Source organism: Schistocerca serialis, chromosome 3, assembly GCF_023864345.2.
Source record: "Schistocerca serialis cubense isolate TAMUIC-IGC-003099 chromosome 3, iqSchSeri2.2, whole genome shotgun sequence".
In the NCBI taxonomy this organism is placed as follows: Eukaryota; Metazoa; Arthropoda; class Insecta; order Orthoptera; family Acrididae; genus Schistocerca; species Schistocerca serialis.
The window spans coordinates 90,890,345-90,905,509 of record NC_064640.1 but is presented as its reverse complement, the minus strand read 5'-3'; the positions used below and the strand labels follow the sequence as shown (position 1 = coordinate 90,905,509).

Sequence of the window (15,165 nt, the reverse complement as noted above, 5' to 3'; positions counted from 1 at the left end):
AATTAATTTCGAGTTTTTCGATCGTTCATAAAATATGCGGAGTTTCCACGTTACGTGGAGCACCACGAATATATCTGAGTCTGTGCTGATGATTCGAAAGTCTAGGAAATTCTGTTGCACAACAAACGTACGCTGTAACAATTTGATACGCTGTATCAGTGTGCAGGCGTGCTATAATGAGGTTTCTGGACGACAGTCGTTACGTCACATACAATTTTCTTTACATCGATAGATGTAACAACTAAGTATCTTCAAAATATTAAAAGAAAGGCATTTAAAGGAACATACAGTATCATTTCTTTTTAATTTTATACAGATGTACCGCAAAGGATTATTTATGGTTCAAATGGCTCTGGCCGGCCTGGGTGGCCGAGCGGTTCTAGGCGCTACAGTCTGGAACCGCGTGACCGCTACGGTCGCAGGTTCGAATCCTGCCAGGGGCATGGATGTGTGTGATGTCCTTAGGTTAGTTAGGTTTAAGTAGTTCTAAGTTCTAGGGGACTGATGACCTTAGAAGTTAGGTCCCATAGTGCTCAGAGCCACTTGAACCGAATGGCTCTGAGCACTATGGGACTTAACATCTGAGGTCATCAGTCCCCTAGAACGTAGAACTACTTAAACCTAACTAACCTAAGGACATCACACACATCCATGCCCGAGGCAGGATTCGAACCCGCGACCGTAGTGGTCACGCGGTTCCAGACTGAAGCGCCTAGAACCGCTCGGCCACATCGGCCGGCGGAATATTTATGTTCATAGTAATTGCATCTATATGTAGATTTCAATTCACTGATATAACTACACGTTTTCAAAACTTTATAAACATGTCAACAAATTTTTATTTCTACTTCAATTAACAATATATTTTACCGATCTAGGCGCCTGCAGTTACGAGCCCATTCAGAATCCTTTTCCACTGTAATCTGTGAAACACGCTCGTTTCTGTACGTGTGTGTGTGTGTGTGTGTGTGTGTGTGTGTGTGTGTGTCTGTGTGTGTGTGTGTGTGTGTGTGTGTGTGTAAATGTTGACGTGTTCACACAAGAAGTGTCCTTCGGCTCAAGTTTCAATTGAACATTATGATACATATATATTGAATTCGAAATGAAAAATGTCATTTACAGATTATCATTTCGGGAGGCTTCCCTTTACCCACGTACTGTAACTTGTGTTATGCTGTGCGATTTTGTGTAACGTTATTCTGAAACGTTATCTGTTCTATGGTTCTGCGTGACAGATTTTTATAATTGTAAGGAGAAAAGGAACAACGCGTGGAGCGAGATCGGTTTGGCTATCTAACTCATCATCGCTGTAGACTATCGCCAACTGTTCCACAATGGTTATCGCACAGCAAATAAATATAGATATGAGAATATTTGCACATGATAAATCGCTTCCTGGCCTTAAGCACAGAAATACTTTTTTGGAAGCAGTCACAGAGCTAGGTGCCTATGAACTACATAAAAGTATTTTTTTTCTTCGGTAATATGTCTTTCTAATTTAACAAAGATTGGATACAAATCGCTGAACTGCAAATACGTTAACGGTATTTCATTTTCTCTAACCTGATAAATAAAGCATTTACCTTCTCTCTCAAACTGAGAGAATATATTTACATACTTACTTGCTCTCGGCTACATATTGAAGTATGGGTATATTTCCAATAGGACTTGCTCGTGATTTTTACACAGAAAACCAACGCAGAACAGCGATCATAGCACATCTGTTAGCACTAAACTCTGTTGTGTACAATTAAGGGCACAACCTCCGTGGTAGACAAACTATTGACAGGAAATTAAGTTTCACTGCTTGAAATGAGTTCCATTCGACGAGTGCTAAACATACCCAAATTTTTAAAATGTCTGTTTTATATTTCAAGTTCCGCAAATGCAGCTTCCTTTGCTTTAGAAACATGAGCATCTCTTTCATCACGGTATGTGGATTTTACTCATAGGGTCATTGATTGCGATGAAAACAGCGAAGTAATTTCTTTCTTGTCACTTCTACACAGTGACTTTGTTTTTGCTTTTGAAACATATATGGCATGTCTTTCGTCTAAAGCCACATATTGTGAAACATTACATACATGGATGACCCAAGAAATTAATTGACAGGATACTGCACCATAGATATTTGTTTCTACATTTTGCTCTAGATTCATGAAACAATAAACCTCGTTCTCAGAACTAAATGAAAAGTCACTTTCTGATTGCAGTACAATATGTTTTCTAGAGATCCCTTACTCCAAAATTCAACTATTGGAATTTCTTAAAATGTTTTTCGAAATCTTTTTGATAATAATGTTGACTCAGAGAAATATTTATAATTTCTTTGAAGTATGTTTCTGTCTATTTCCAGATGGGGTGAACTCCAGAAAAGGAAAGAACACATGGTCACTTTTAAGATTAGTAAGTTGAGTTCAAAATTTTAAGTGGAATTTTGGTGTCATATGTTTATGGCCATGCATTGATGTTTCCTTTTACGTATTTCTTGTTGTTTTAAATAAATAACATGATGATGTATAGTACTTACTATAACACACAGTAACTGCGTATTTCATTTCTCTGCGTTTTGCTCACTGCATATTTACCCAATTTATGTAACTGCCTTAGATTTCCCTGTTTCGTAAGCTCCACTTTTTTTTCTTTTTGCTTCTTTGCTTTTGCATGTCTGTTACAGCTCAAGTGACCCATTAACTACAAAGGCATTTTATAGTATTCTTTACATTCCCACTTGATTTCGAGGCTAAAGGCTGTATATCCTTTCCTTGAGATGAAATGAAGCTCACAACTAACTGTTAGGCAGATTTCAGGTTTCTTTCGTACCTGAGTGATGAACTTCCTTAGGTTAGTTCGAGTTTCATTAAAAATACTACGTAGTGTGGGCCTCTAATACTTCATGTCGTTTGGGATCACATAACTTCTTATCTTGAAACCTTGCAACAAACTGACGCAGCAAACGTTTCTTTTGTTCAGTTAATTTCAAACTCTTGGTTTAAATTTATGTATGTACTGTCGCTCACAAAATAATTACACATATTTTCGAAACAATTCCTAGTTTACGATTCGGAAGCCCTTTCTACAAGACATTTCACAGTTAAAAAGAAGCTATATCTGTAATATTGCTCCTTTTCTTTCAGTGCCTGTGTTTCTAGACGAAACAGCTGCCGTATTACTATATCCCCAAAAACGTTCCATAATTTTCTGTTAGTGGCAGATACGACAGCAGATAATTGAAATAAGTATTCGGTAAGGTGAAAATTGCAGCTTTCGTCACGTCCTCGCCTTTATTATCTGCCTAGCTCTTTCACCATCTACTCCCCCCAGAATATCATTGTTTAATGAATCCCGCTTTAATATTTGAGCATGTGTATGATTTATCCTTTCTGTAAGTGTTATGCATGTAATTGTTCCCTTTATACACCTCTCATGGCTGTATCTGACAACTATATTCCGCAAAACTACGGAACGACAAATGTGTGTAACTTTCAGATCTGGAACCGAGCTATGAATGTACACAATACTGCTACCTCCAAATTTTTTTCAACAAATACGTCGCCTTTCCTTAACTACAGAGATTTATTCATCTCCATTGTTAGGTAACATTTTTGGCTATTTAAGGTTATGAGGGCTTGCGTTTGATTCATCAGCTTTCAGTATCAATACACTTATGATTTGTACGTTATATAAAAAAGGATTGGTCTAAGAGGCAAAACTGTGCCACAAACCAACGCAGCCATTTTTGTAAGAGAATCAGTGTGTGTAGCGTAACAGAGCTGCCACCTCTAAGCGGAACATCGATTCTAGCCTAGGTGGGCATTTGCTCATTCCGAGTTTGGATGACAGATACCGCTAATCATTCTATGCTACTTCAACCTTATGTCAGAGTTTGTCAATGGTAGTGGCTGGCGAGTGGGGAAGTGCTGGTCGTCCGATGTTTTCGTGGATGAGAGGTCTGGACAATGTACTGGCCAGTGCAACTGTCGTAAATCGCTGTCTCGACGTAGGTCAGGAGGGCACGGGAAACATGTGGTCTTGAATTGTCTTGTTGAAAGATAACACCACGAAGATCTTGAAGGTAGGGACACTGGTCTTAGCATATCAGAACTTTAAGGTCAGCTTTCCAAATTAACAGCTATGCGAACCAGAGGGGATCATGCTGCGTACCTAGTGGCTACCATAACCTTCACACAAGGTGCTGCGCCAATATGACGATGACGAAGCAGCCTGGAGACATTAGTTCTCCTCGAAGTCTCCACTCATGGTTATGTCAAAGTCTGTAGTCGGAACGGGTACTAATCTGGAAAGATGACATGGTGCCTTTCCTGCGTCCTGCGATGTCATTGCATGTATCACTGTCGACTCGTCTCTCATTGCTACTGTCAAGGGAAAATGTAAAAATGGTCGCCATTCCAATAGTCCTTTACTCTCCAGACACCATCACATTATTTGTGTGAATACTTGTTTTCCAGCAAACAAGCACTTTTACTGACTCAAGGTAAGATTCAGTATAACGTTGAGTATGGTCACCTAGAACCAATCGATTCTACAGGGTATTAGGAGTACAAGTGCAGATATTTCTACTGATGACCAAGGACAGTGTACTGAAAAACATTACTTCATATTTTACTTTATTTGCAGACTAAAAATTATAGCTCTTACGAGTAGTGCATCTTTATGTTGGTTAGTACCCCTAGGCACACATGTTACAAGCAAGCTATTAATGTTTAGTTTCCCCTGGGCAGCGGTAAGGTATTGAAGTGTGTACGAATAGACGCAAAAGGGATAGTCTATACTGACCGGTGCAGTCCTCTTCGCGGCACCGTTACGACCATGCAGGAAACATCAGGTAGTAAATTTTGTGATGTGGTTGTGTGAAGACTGTTAAACGTAGGGAAAAGCAACTAACACACTAAAGTGGGTATTTACGAGCATTAAGGTACCATTGATCACAATATCTGTACCTGTACCCCTAGCACCTTGTATATTCACGTGACAGTCGTGGTATCACGACCCATGCTAGTAGCAACATCATGGAACCATGAATTGCAGTCTTGATATGCCATGATCCTGCACTGTCGAACTCTCCTACACGTGGTGGTAAACGTTTCTTCTTCTTGCATGAGACATAACACAATCTTCTCATAAACAGTCAGTATTGAAATGCTATTTCCTGAATGAGAAACCCACTAACAAATCTTTCCTTACGTAAACGGATTACTTCTAGCTGCGTTGTATCAATTTGAAGTTTGTTGCTAGCCGTTATCATGATGTTGCTACGACGGGCGTTCAATAAGTAATGCAATACTTTTTTTCCATTGCCAGTTTCGGTTTGAAAACTGCGAAATGTTGTAAAAATGCGAAATTTGTTGTGGGACATAGTGGAATATTCCTGCTTCAGCCCCTACAGTTTCATGAAGTTCCGACAGATGGCAGCGCTATACATAGCATTGAGAATGGCGTCTTGTAACGGTGTTCTGTGGAGGTCTAATGGCGAGTGGGATGAGCACCATCTCTTTTATTTGTTTATTTGTTTACTATTATTATTATTATTATTATTACTATTATTGTAATTTATTGTCGTTTCTATATGCTCCCGCACGGCTGTCAACGATCGTTGTATTGGCCGCCATAAGACAGTGTTTTGATCAATCCCGATCCTCCTGTGTAACTGCCGGCAGAACGAAACTTTCTGGTCCTTCTTCTGACCCCACCCCAGACGGCGTTCCTTTTTTATAGGAGTAATGACCTCTCAATCACCAAGCATTTCCCGCCTGATCGCAAATCCTCAGCATTCGTTTGGAACGGCTAACGCAATAATTCTGAATACAATAATTCTGCATTCTGGATATTTGCTTTAATAGTTTACAATGACGCTGCCCAGTACTCAGAATTAATGTTATTTAAAATGGCACCTTCCGTAGAAGCCAAAGAACTTAAATAAATGTTTAGGTGTGAAAACTACTTACCAGTAGTAGGTTTAGGAACAGTACTGACACCATCTACTTTAAACAGCACAATTTCGCTGGACAAGTAGAAACGCTGACAAACTTTTTCAAGTCTGGAGCCACATACAAGCATACAAACAGGCAATAACCCAGCTACTACCTTAAAGTTGAAGTAGAAAGTACTCCAGTGATCACGTTACTCGAAATAGTAGCCGTTAAAGAATTTCTTTTAGTTTTATAGACTCAATACAATAACATAATTTTTGTTCAATTCAAACTATTCTAGAGAAATTGTAATTCGACAGATTTTTTTGTCAGTTACAAAATAAAAAATAATAACTGAATAAAGTGACACACTAACTGTCGATTCACTGGGACTAGACTATTTCTCCCAAAGCTGATGGATCCGGAGCCGCGCGACTGCTACGGTCGCAGGTTCGAATCCTGCCTCGGGCATGGATGTGTGTGATGTCCTTAGGTTAGTTAGGTTTAAGTAGTTCTAAGTTCTAGGGGACTGATGACCATAGATGTTAAGGCCCATAGTGCTCAGAGCCATTTGAACCATTTTTGAAAGCTGATGGATATTACTTATTTTATGGCGATCTCGATGACGCAGCACCCTCGGTGACAGCGACTACTGCATCCCAACTACCTCGTTGCCTTTGACGTCTGTCTAATCTGTTTATTTGGAAGGCGCCTTAACATGAGTTTGGAATCTTATTACCAAGTGGCAAAACCGTGAGCGGGTCGGCAGTACTTTTTGTAATCAGTTCAAAAATGCATTCGATGTCCAGTCAACACCTGTATTAACTCAGTTGGACAGTCCCTCGTGGATACACAAAACAATATCCATCGAACGTGGTGTTGAAGCCAACCGCGGTTAGATCTCACGGAGTTTCTTAGCGTGTTACAGGCTTCATACTATTGCCACTAGTTAGTTCATATGTTGCGTAGCAAGCGCGTAAACACTATTTTAGCTGGAACGTTCCATACGATGTATGAACTCGAAATCCATTTTCTAAAGTGAATACGCTTGAACATGCGCGCTCACGTTCGAATCACGACACGTACACAATATCTAACTGCTAAAAAAAGTTTGTACTCTGACGGCAACGCACTCGCGCTTACGACCCAACGCTTCTATCATTTATCACTGCTATCCCACCTCTGGCGTACCATTGTGCACCATTCTACCTGCGTCGCTAGGCGAAAAGCCATGTGTTGGCTGTTCCATTTACCTTCCCTAACTGACTTCCAAGTTTTTTTTCCGACTGGTATCGCTCTCGTAACGTACATTCTTTCTTACTAAGAGGAAATTTACACATCTTTACTACGTCTTTCTAATTTACATTTTGGGTTCCTTACGTCAGCTCCATTTTGATATCAAACACAACATTTACAATAAACATTCAAATCAGCCACCTCGCTGTCTCCACGAATCATTAGGTACCTACAGAGGAAACAGCAGTGCTTAGTATATATGCCACAACTTCACACAAAACATAAACATCGAAAATAAATCAGAATTTTTTTTCACTGTATTCAGCGTAATTGTTACTCTCTGACAAAATTTTCTGTATTTTTTTCCAGTTAGTTCTACATATACCGTCTCTCTTAGCACCAGGAGCTTTTTTTCATGATAATTTCATGTCGCTCAATGTGCTGGTGCAAATCTTATTAATTGCAAGCTACTTCGGCGACTTTTGTGTCCCAACCCTGCCCCAGTTATCCAACTGGGGAAAGGGGACATACTGTTTAGGAAATTTGTTTTAAATTCCTATGGGACCAAACTGCTGAGGTCATCGGTCCCTAGGCTTACACATTACTTAATCTAACTTAAACTAACTAACGTCAACACGCACACCCACGCCAGCGTGAGGACTCGAACCTGCGTCTAGAGGGGGGGAGGGGGAGGGGGGGGGGCTGCGCGAACCGTGCGCCATAGACGAGGCGGCTACATACTGTTTAACCACATGTCATTTCTGACGAATCTCCACATCATTGAGAGGCGAATGCTAGATCAAAGGCAGGCTGAAAAATCCTTGGTCCGACCGGTCGTCTAGGTCATTTTTTATCCAAGTGTCCAATAAAATATTTTCTTAACCTATTTTATTTCAATTTTTGATGCTAGGTGTCCCCCTACTTTACACAACCACTTAACGTCGCGATCCACTTAACAAAATGTGGAAACGGTAATAACTTGTGCACTGAAAGGTGTCCACGCAAAGCTGTGACATGTAAAATAGTGATACGGAAAAAGGACATTTAACAATAATTTCTCAACACAAACTACCCTGCAACAACCTTACAAGCTTTTCAGTTTGTTTCCGTCCATCCTCTATGCGGGGCAAAATGTTATGTAACTTCACTATTCTTGGAACGTACGTTCTCAGAATTTCAACAGTAAGTCTCTTCTTGATCAACTCCGCTTTTCATATAGTGTCTGCTTCTGGAGCTCGAAAAGTTTATTCATTTTTCTCTCGTGCCTACGAAACGAACCAGTGTGAAAACGATCTCGTCTCTCGTATTTCTTATTACCAGCTGGTCATGATCCTTGACTGACCAAAACTGTCTAAGAACCAGTCACCTAGATCTTTTGTAAGTTCATTCTTCTTTTACAAACTTCATTTTCTTGGATTCTTCCAATTATTTTTAGTCTGTATTCTTTCATCCTTACAGCTAGTTCGATTTGGGCACCCAACTTACAATGAGGTAACAAAAGTCGTGGGATACCTCCTAACATCGTATCTGACCTCCTTTGGCGTCGACACAAAAGGAAATATTGCCTCTAAAGCCGTCCATAACTGAGAAAGTTTTGCCGGTGCAGGATGTTGTGCATGAACTGACCTCTCTTGATTAGGTCCCATAAATGTTCGATGGGATTCATGTCGGTCGATCTGGGTTGCCAAATCATTCACTCTAATTGTCCAGAACTTTTTTGAAACTAATCGCGAACAACTATGGAGTAGTGATAAGGCATCGTTGTCTGGGAACATGAAGTCCATGAATGGCTTCAAATGGTCTCCATGTAGACGAGCATAACCATTTCCAGTCAATTATCGATTCAGTTGGGCCAGAGATTCCAGTCTGTTCCATCTAAACACAGCCCACACCATTATGGAGCCACCACCAGCTTCGACCGAGCCTTGTTGACAATTTGGGTCCTATGGCTTCGTGGAGTCCGAGGCAAACTTGAACGCTACTATCAGCTCTAACGAACTGAAATCGGGACTCATCCGACCAGGCCACGGTTTTCCAGTCGTCTAGAATCCAATCGATATGGCCTCGAGCCCAGGAGAGGCGCTGCAGGTGATCTCGTGTATTATAACGGCTCTTGAGTCGGTCGGCTGCCGCCATAGCTCATAGCGCAAAATTTGGCCGCGGTATCCTAACGGATGCGTTCGTCGTACGTCCCGCATTGATTTCTGCGGTTGTTTCACGCACTGACAACTTTACGCAAACGCCACTGCTCTCGATCGTTAAGCGAATGCTGTCTGCCATTGAGTTGTCCGTGCTGAGAGGTAACGCCTGAAATTTGGTATTCTCAGCACGCTCTTGCCACTGTGTACTCAAAATATTTCATTCCCTAACGATTTCCAAAATGCAACGTCCCAGCCGTCTAGCTCCAACAACCATTCCGTGTTCAGAGTCTGTTAATTCCAGTCGTCCGTCCATAATCACCTCGGAAACATTTCACATGGATCACCTGAGTCCAAATGCCAGCTCAGCCAATGCACTGCCCTTTTATACTGTGTGTACACGATATTGTCACCACCTGTAAATATGCATATCCTTTCCGCTGACCAGTCATCTGTAGGGCTGTCAAACAACAATCGAAATTTCCTAATGTTTAAGCGAAATATATTATATTTGTTTATGTTCGGGGTGAAGTCTTCTTGTCCTTATATCAAGTGTTAATCCTTTGCAGGTTCTCCTGAATTTCACTACTGTTTTATGGCATTGCTTTATCCCTGTCTACAACATCATCTACGAACAGCCCTAGGTTATTTGTACGTAGACTCGTCGGAGAAAACATTAGTCACACCCGTAGTAGAGCACTCTGGTTGATTTGAAACGCTGTATATAGTGCAGCACAGGCACCAAGAAAGCATCGCTGATGTAAGTCATGGCAGTGAGGTGGTGTGTCTGTGCTAGTTGGTAATATCGTATCAACACAGTAATCTTTGTCGACGAGGAGGCGTAGAAGAGTTGTTTGGACGTGCGATGTCTAACGTGTCTACAAGAACTGGTGTACCACTCGTAGCCACGTAACACCACACTAGACCTAGCCGACTGATGACCACAGATGTTAAGTCCCATAGTGCTCAGAGCCAACTAGACCTAACCGATAGGAACCAGAGACGAGTGCTACACCTTGTCGCTGTCGATGTTAACAAATTTCTCTTGTTCGGAATTACTTTTCTTACGATAGTCACTCTGCAATTTATATCCTCTTTACTTCCGCGATCATTAATTATTTTGCTATCCAAATATCACAAATCATTTCCCTCATTTAGTGTCTCATCTCCTTATATAATTCCCACAGAAATACCTGATTCAGTTCGACTACACATAATATCCCTTGTTTTACTTTTCTAGATGTTCATCTTATAGCCTCTCTTCAAGACACTATCAACTCGTCTTCCAAGTTCTTTGACGTCTCTGACAAATCTGTAACGTCATCACCAAACCTTGAAGTTTTTCTTCTTCGTGATCATTAATCCCTTTTCCGAAAGGCTCCTTAGTTTCCTTTAATCGTTACTGTTTGTGCGGATTGAATAACTTTTGGGATAGGCTAAAATCCTTCCGCCCTTGCATGCCCTTTTTCTCTTGTAACTACAACCTGTTTCTGCTCAAGTTGTAGGTAGCCTTTCGCTCCTCGTGTTTTATCCTTGATAACTTCAGAATGCTTGGACAGATGCATCAAACCAATCTTTGGACTGAAGATCGCAGCAACAACATTAACTTCAGAATTCCAAGAGTATATTCCAGTCAACATTGTCAAAACCTTTTTATAACAGTACAACTGCTTTTAATATGGGTTCTCTTTTCTTCGGCATTATTAAAGCAATGGTTCGGCTAGCTTCATAGCTGTCAGCATGTGTCTTCTTTCGCATTGGAAGTATTACATCCTTCTTTAAATCTGAAAGTATTTCGTCTTTTCTCGTGTACCCCACGTAACAGGTAGAACAGATTTGTTATGGGTGGTCTTTCCAAGCTCCGAATAATTATAAGGGGATTCCTTCTACTCCAGGTGCCTCGTTTCGACTAAGCTCTCTCAGTGCTCTGTAAAATACTTCCCGCAGTATCATTTCCCTCATCTCATCATCTTTCACTTCTTCTTCCCTTTCCGTAATGTTGCCTCCAAGAGCTTTAACTTTCCTATATCCGTGCATTGTTCTGCAGCTTTATATTTCTCTTCTACTCATTCTTGCTTTGATATGTTGCAGCCTCTGTCAGTTTTATTTTTAAGACGTCGGTATTCCCTATCCTACTTCTCTTGCTGCATTTTTACAGTTTCTCCTTTCATCAAATAAATTTCATATCTCGTGTACGATTCAAGGATTTCTGCTGTGTCACTGTTTCAAATTTCAAAACTAAACATTCGTCTTCAATTGTATTTCTCTTGCCTATTCTAATCAGTCGTTACCTAATGCTCCCTTTGAATCCTTTAACAGCCATATATTATGCACAGCCCATCTTCTTAATTTTATATGTTTCTGTCATTTCTCCAGTTTTAATTTGCAGTTCACAACAAATGTATAACAGGCCGCACCTACTCCTTGCGGATATTTTGCAGTTTCTAATCTCGTTTCTAAATCTCTGTCTTACCATTATGTAATCGTTCTGAAACCTTCCGTTGTCTCCATATCCCTTCCTCGAACAAAACTTTTTTCAAGGTTTTCTTAAATTGTGCTCTCTGGAAAAATTCTACCAGTCGGCTGTCACTTTCACTCCTTTCCCTCTGTCCATGTCTATTACTATTTTTATTTCTTAAACGTCAATGATTTTTATATAAAATCCTTTAATAGTCTAGATCGCAATATTCTTGTAGTCACCGATGACATCGTCGACTGAGAAATCGGCCAACTTCAGATCTATTAATAAAATGAGTGCAGTGTCTGATCACGCAATATGTCTCCACCCAATCTTGTGATCAGACACTGCACTCATTTTATTAACTGATCTGAAGATAACTGATTCCTCAGCTGAAACTAGTCATCATTGATTGATAAATATTTCGGTCTGGACTGTTAAAGTATTTTATATAAGTATCTTTAACGTTTAATATTTTCATAGATCGCTTGTCTCCACCCTGACTATGTCAGGAAATAGCATTTTTATTTTTCATCCTGTGCCTATTTTCGTATTCCAGTCTCCCGTCACAATTAAATTTTCATCTCCCTTAAATTTCTACATGATTTATTGCGCCTTATCATATAATTTTTTCTCTCTCTTCTTGATCTACAGAGACAATTAGCACATAACTTGTATCTGGTGGGCCATGCTCTTGTGCTAGGGTGATATTTTCACTGTGCTGTTGATAGTATTTTACCCGCATACCTATCTTGACGTCCAATGTCAGGCTCACTCCTGCAGTACTAGTATTTCCATTTGTGTTGATAATCCTATACCAGAAATTATGTTCTTCCTGACATGGCACATTACTAAACCCCACTATATCTAACTTCAACCTATCCATTCCCCCCTTCAGTTCTCCAACTTGCCTACCTAATTAAGGAATCTAGCACTCCAGGCTCCGATACTCAGATCTCCCTTTATTTTCAGTTATCAGCATCTTCCTGAGTGGTACCCATTCGGAGATCCCAATGGGGGATGTTTTACCTCCGAAATATGTTACACTGGAGTATGCTATCATAATAAACCGCACAGTAGAGATGCATGTCCTCGGGAAATCAAAAGACTACAGTTTTCCCTAGTTTTTAGCAATACCAGCGTTATGTACGTATGTATGCAGGTATGTAGGCTAACGTTACATGAACAGATGAATCTCTCATGTAGGCTGTTGCCCCTGTAACTAGAGAAAAAGTTGTTCCTTCTCTATAAGAACCATATATCAGTCTGGCCTCTTCACAAATATCCCTCCCTTGTGATTGCACCACGAAATGGCTATATGTGTCGTTCGTAGCATAAATCAGCGGAAGCCCTCTACATTGCTTCGTTATACCGACTGCATGACTCGAAGCAGCACTTCGCACTCCTTCTCCAAAACATCAAAGGCTGTAATTTAAATCACTTGCTGTGATGACTAATATCTGTCACGTCAGTGATATAAATGTTCTACAGTTCGCTTATTAGAACCATCATCGCATTACCATAATAAGGTCCAGCATTTAGTAACCTCTACAGCGTCCAATTAGTTACCTGTAAATCACGATGACGAACACCACCTACTGCCTCTACCACACTAGGATTTACAGAAATTCACTAAGAAGATTTTAAAGTTTTTTGGAACATTGTTCCAGGAAAAAGAGGTCTATTAATGATATAACTTATTTAGTAAATAATGTCGTGGTCACATCCACCACGACTCTGTTTACTAAACAAGTTACAGGTTTTAAAGCGTATCTCACTAGCCCCATCACCACGGAAATTTCTAACGGAATATGTGCCAGTTGAAGGCTCTTTAAGTTGTCTTAGACGCTGTCGTCACAAGTCACCTATGCAGTTGTCAACGGCCTTGCTTCGTTGAACACATCAGTTCTCGTCAGTTCATTGAAGTTAAGCAACGTCGAACGCGGCCATTTCTTGGACTACCCGTCCAAGAAATGGCCGCCTAGGCGCGCCACGTGCTGTTCGCAGGTTTCCCTTTGCTTTTACCGCAACGGATGAAAGGGGTAACGGCGTAAAGTTCCCTATCACCAGAGTATGCTCCAATGTCCTGGATTAAATTCCAGATCTCTTTGCAGTGGCATTTGAAGTGAGGACATGTGAGGCTGTTTTTGGCGATCCGTCCGTCGGATGGAGACGTTCAGCTCTGCGTCCCCCTTAGTGTTATTGGAGAGTAGTAGTCTTTGTGCCGGCACGGGGTTTCATCATCTCCCTTCTTTCAACATCATTCAACACAAACATGACTCCATACTACATACACCCGATACAGTCATCTAAATTATTAGATACTCTTAAAACACACAACTCTTACTCTTCGCAAAGTGAAAAGTGCTATTGTGCTCGAAGTACAGAAAAACGACTCGAATTAGGCGGTTGAATCTGCCCTTGGGGGTCTCTCAGCCAACAATTCCATATGACGTTACTTTATACCAATACATTATAGCAACTGTAGTCTGAGTCTTCACACAGTCTTTCAAATTTGGCTTTACCAGTGACGAAGCCGTTAATACGTTAAGAGTTCTTCAATTCTGAAGAGAAGCTTGCTAGGGTAGCACCACAGTCATCTCATAAGTGAAAAATGTGGAGGCGTGTCACCATCCAGAGCAGCTCTTGTTGGGATTTGAAATATAAATAAAGGTTTCAGAATCCTAAGTGATTCGTCTTGCCCAATAGTCCTTATATTTTGTTACCATCATTCTCAATACTACAGACTTCATGTGACAGACTTGCGTACATATGTATTAAGACTTACTTTTATATTAAGTGCTGCTAACTAAACGAAAAACTTTGAAAAGTAATGTTCGGTTTGGTACCATGTGAGACAAAACTAGAGACGATAACTGCACTGCTTCGATACTTTATCAGATGCGATGAACAGATAAACTACTTACTACTCATATAGCATATGATATCTCACCCAACACTTTTACCAATCTAAAAACCTAAATATTGGTAGCAGAAAAAAATCCATATCCGAACTGTTACCTTTTTGGTTTAATATACGTCTCGTTGCTCAGTCACAAGTTCGAGGGAGGATGGAAATCACACAGTTTTACGTGAAGATCTTAAAGCACGATATCCACTGTGTGTAAACGCTGTACACTTTGGAAGACATTTCATTCTTTCTACATTTTAGAGATTTACCGCTATCAAACTAAACTTTGAAGGCAGGTGGTAGTAATTTTGGTAGGAATGGGAGTTTCTAGTGCAGCAGAAGAAATTATCTATACAGATAGGATGGACTTTATTAGTAAGATAAGGCGTAGGTGCCATCACGTTTATCACCCACTCACCCAAATGTAGTATGAAGGGCATCGCCCGTACATATCAAAGCCACTCTGTGAGATATTAATTGCGCTTTCTGTTT

General features: G+C 40.4%; 1 protein-coding gene across 1 annotated transcript in view; it reads left to right on the top strand.

Moving 5' to 3' along the window:
- LOC126470699 (pleckstrin homology domain-containing family G member 7-like) overlaps window positions 1–15,165 on the top strand; it is a 489,741-nt gene that overhangs the window by 266,077 nt on the left and 208,499 nt on the right. Inside the window, exon 5 of the mRNA XM_050098699.1 lies at window positions 2,357–2,406. Coding sequence (XP_049954656.1) covers window positions 2,357–2,406 — 50 coding nt within the window. The remainder of the gene's footprint in view (window positions 1–2,356; window positions 2,407–15,165) is intronic.